General features: G+C 48.1%; 1 protein-coding gene across 1 annotated transcript; it reads left to right on the plus strand.

Annotated features, from left to right (window-relative positions):
- The first annotated feature begins 1,772 nt into the window (after window positions 1-1,772).
- On the plus strand, window positions 1,773-3,225 carry LOC136545085 (EPIDERMAL PATTERNING FACTOR-like protein 2). The gene is made up of 2 exons (XM_066537127.1): window positions 1,773-2,303; window positions 2,413-3,225. Exons 1-2 carry the CDS (start codon window positions 2,201-2,203, stop codon window positions 2,718-2,720), a joined length of 411 nt encoding a protein of 136 aa, XP_066393224.1. The 5' UTR covers window positions 1,773-2,200; the 3' UTR covers window positions 2,721-3,225.
- The last annotated feature ends 965 nt before the right edge of the window (window positions 3,226-4,190 follow it).

The raw sequence follows: 4,190 nt of genomic DNA on the forward strand, positions 1-4,190 counted from the left end.
CGGCCTGCCCGCCATTCAATCCTGGTGTGGTCGCGGCAGGCGGTGGGTGAGCCAGGACGGTACGATGTCACAAGAGGGCTCTCAGCCTCTCACACAGAGCTCACCTCTGCCGACCACAGTAATTGCTCGCTGGGCATCGCGGTACAGTCAGCCTTTCCAGATGAGCTGCCTACTGCTGGTGCCTTCTTTCTTTTTATGAAGAGGGTGTAGCCTACATGTGTTACAACGTAGGTAGTGTATAGTTTTTTACAGTCACCTAAACGATTCGAGGCTTCAAGATTTAATTTATCAATGACGATCATTGTCTATTTCAGTACATCTTTGATTAGGATCTTTTACTGTTACTTGACGCGTCTTAGAATCACACTCCTTAAGTCGAATGAGCATGCATGTACCGTGATTCCGAACCACATACGAGACCCGGGGAGAGGGGGAAGATGAGAGAGCATTATGGGAAAGTAAAAGAGATGAATAAAAGTAATATAATATTTCTGCTTTATATATTATAATTTACGTATGCAGATACAGAAATACGAGTATATTCACACGCATGATTACATTACATGATAACATGAACGAGTGCTTGGTGTGCCAACTGCCAAATACTCACAGGTGACAGACTGAAAGGAATAGGCAGGCTGGCAATGCTTGATCCCCCTGTCCTGGAGAGTCGAGAGGAGAGGACGTGAACGAAATGAAATGGGCAACTGACGTAATATAAGGAAAAGCATTGCGCGTGTGTGTACGTACGCCCGGACGACGTACAGGACGCACACACACAGACGTACGTGTACGTGTACGTGTACGTGTACACGAGCAGCAAGGCACCGCCGCGCTTGCATTGTCGGCTTCCGGGGAGAATCCACCACGCTCAGCAGGTTTGGCTAGGCCCAGCCCGGCCCGGCCCAGCCTGGCCAGAGCCCGAGCCCGCTGGGCTATGCTCGGCCGACATTGCAAAGTGGCTTCGGGGAAGAAGAGTCAGGGCTAGTCGGCTATCATATATTTAAGTTCAAATCTGGTGGCAGGGGTGGATCATAGTTCAACAATTGGTGGACAAATCCCTTTTGTAAGTAGTAGTGTTTTGTACTAAGCGACGATCCTGCAGATTTGTTAGACTGTTGCACGATGACATCAATAATGGCCTGATTTTGTAGATCCACCCTGTTGTCAATGTCAGGCATGCAAACACGCCCATTATGACTGCCGGACGAAAAAGAGGTTCGATCGATCCGGGCAGGCAGACAGGGCAGAGCCACTCCAGATCAGCGCACATGCAAGCGAATAGGAAAATTTGTCGATGGATTCCACGGACACGCTGATGATAATTATTGGAGTTGTGATACCACCTAATTGTTCAGCTGATCATGGATCCACTCGATCAATTAGCTCCAACAATGCAAGCACTTCACCTGATTGATTACCGGAGCCACACTCGAATGATGGCTCTGTTCGCTTCTTTTATAATCCATTTTTTCAACTTATTTTTCTCGGAACCGTGTTCTTCTTGTTTTCTCTCGCAACAAATCGAAGTAACGGCGTGGGCCGATCAACCCTGGCGAGGATAGGAATAGGATAGCACACAAGCAGCCAGGCAGGCGGTCCCCTGCTACAAGGTACATGTACGACACGCACACGAGCGAATTGAGTACAGCAGTAGACGGGGCACTCACTCCACTCTCAACGCCACCGGCCACTGACCAGCAGTCAGCAGGCGGAGGCAGTCACTGGCTCACTGCACATGATTACTGTGTGAATGCAGCCGACACCTGGAAAGCCTCGCCAAAGCTACTAGCCTACCCACACCCACAGCTGCAGCCTGCAGGGCCGGCCGGGGCAGCTTATCCCACCACCCATCTCCGTTTGCTCCGGCGCTCCCAATAGCAAGTATCCTATCCTATCTATCCCTCACTTTCTTCCTCCTCCCTCCTAGCTGCTAGCTCGACCACCCAACCAATCTGCAATGCAAACCTGATAATGGATCATCATCAGAGGGTGAGTGGGTGACAGTGACGACACAAATGCCGTGCTAGCTAGCTACGTACAAGATTCAGATCAGCACCTTGCATTTGCGCAGAGATCAAGCTAGCTAGCTACCTCATTAGCTTCTCCTCTGATCCATCCATATGCACCTTGCTCCATAGTTCCATATCCACTCTCAGATCTCTTCAAAGCCAGAGCAGTGAGCACGCGCCCACGCCAGATGGTCCATCTGTTGCAATGCAGCAGCGTTCACATACTCCTCTTCCTCTTCTATATCCTCCTCCTCCTCGCATCTTCCATGGAGGTAGCCTTCTCAGATGCCAGTAAGATCTATTTCCCTTTCTTTCGTTTTTTTCCCTATCCTTTGCTTGCTTCTGACATTACATTGGAGATTTGGAAGCTCTGATACATTGCTTTGCTTATCACTCCCAGACTCCGGCGGCACCGACAAGGTAATGGCCGCTAACAAGCAGGAGGCAGCAAGAATAAAATGGGAGAGGGAGACGGAAGGGCGGCGGGCTCTGATCGGATCGAGGCCCCCGAGATGCGAGCGGGTGTGCATGTCCTGCGGCCACTGCGAGGCGGTGCAGGTGCCCATCGTGCCACAGGAGGAGAAGGCGAGAGCTGCCACGGCTGTCACCCTCGCCGCCGCCATGTTCACCTACAGGGTGGACGGCATCACCAACTACAAGCCGCTGAGCTGGAAGTGCAGGTGCGGAGGCACCATCCTGGATCCATGAATGAAGATTAGTATTTCGACAGCTCAAAAAAATTAGTATTTTCAAGCCGCTCAGAGCGCTCGCTCGCCATTCATTGCTGCTGTGCAGACTGTAAACACGACCGCTGTCCTCCTCGTTTCTCCCTGCTGTCCATCAATCTCATCTCGTCTGCTTGCTTCTTCTTTTGGGTTTGGTTGGTTGGTATTGGTTTTGGTTCCTCTTCCTCCTCGCACTTCCAGATGGAATTGCTCCCTACATTTTGTTGCACTGAGGTTGCGGATGGGTGCGGGTAGAATTCCGATTAGCTAAGTTAAGTTAAGCTAAGCTAAGCATAATTTTGTCCTTGCTGACTCCGAGGTGGCCGGAAGCGATGCATTTACGGCCCTCTAAACCACCGTAGGCCCTATTCGCTTAGCCGAAAAAGCTGGAAAAACTAGCCAAAATACTGTTCCAGCTGATTTGTTGTAAGAGAAAAATATTGTTCTGTCAGAAGAAAAAAAAGCTGAAAAAGACGGATTATAAGAGAAGCGAACTTTATATGGACATTAATTGTACTGCCATTTAAGTGTTTTGCTGATGTGACAAGATAGTCATTAAAGAGAGTAAAAATCATAGAAACTGTTTCTAAGAAACTATGTCTACACAAGAACCAAAACATGTCTACACAAGAACCAAAATATGAAAGGATATAATTGGTAGAGAATAGAGAGAGAATATATGTGATTGGATAAAAAATTATTTTGTAGAAATTATCTATTGGGATCATGGTTTTTATATACAATGTCTATGGAGATTAGTAGGTATAGAAGCTATAACATTGGTACTGCCCTTAGGAGCCGTCTATACGTACCGGCTGTATGCACACTGTCTGCGCGAGGTAGTAGCTGAGCTGAGAGGTAATGAGCGAGCGTCCACGTAGTACATGTATCTATGCTATGCTAGCTGGTGGTGCATGCACCAGATTGTTAGGTGGCTGCCATTGCTACAGAGCAAGTGAGCAACCACGTACACACATCGATCCCTTTCTTGTTTTTTATTTTCTTCATTCATTCAGGTAGCAATAGAACTGAATAAATACCATGTTTCAACTTGTAATGGAAAGTAATAATCTTTCGATCGGCCTCTAGTCACTGACAAATGATGCACATGTGTAGCCAAATGTCTGAATAAACCTAGCTACTACCTAGTACTACTAGTCCTTTTTTGATGAAAGAAAGACCAAGAGGCATGCATAGCTTGTCGTAATGCTATAAGGCAGATTGGTAGTGCCAACTGCCAAGGACCCAGCAATAGTGTTGTGTTGGGGCCTTGGAGATGTGCGCACGGAGAAAACATGTGAGCAATTGCTGCTGGAAAAGAATCCACACCGACACGGTGAGACCGTGTGAGATGCATGCTTACGTTGGCGTTGGCATTGGCAATTGGCGCTGGAACTGAAAACTTTCTCTCCGTTTCTCCGTTGGATCCCTTTTTCATTTGGGGCTGCGAAAG

The sequence above is a fragment of the Miscanthus floridulus genome, chromosome 3 (assembly GCF_019320115.1).
Source record: "Miscanthus floridulus cultivar M001 chromosome 3, ASM1932011v1, whole genome shotgun sequence".
Classification (NCBI taxonomy): Eukaryota; Viridiplantae; Streptophyta; class Magnoliopsida; order Poales; family Poaceae; genus Miscanthus; species Miscanthus floridulus.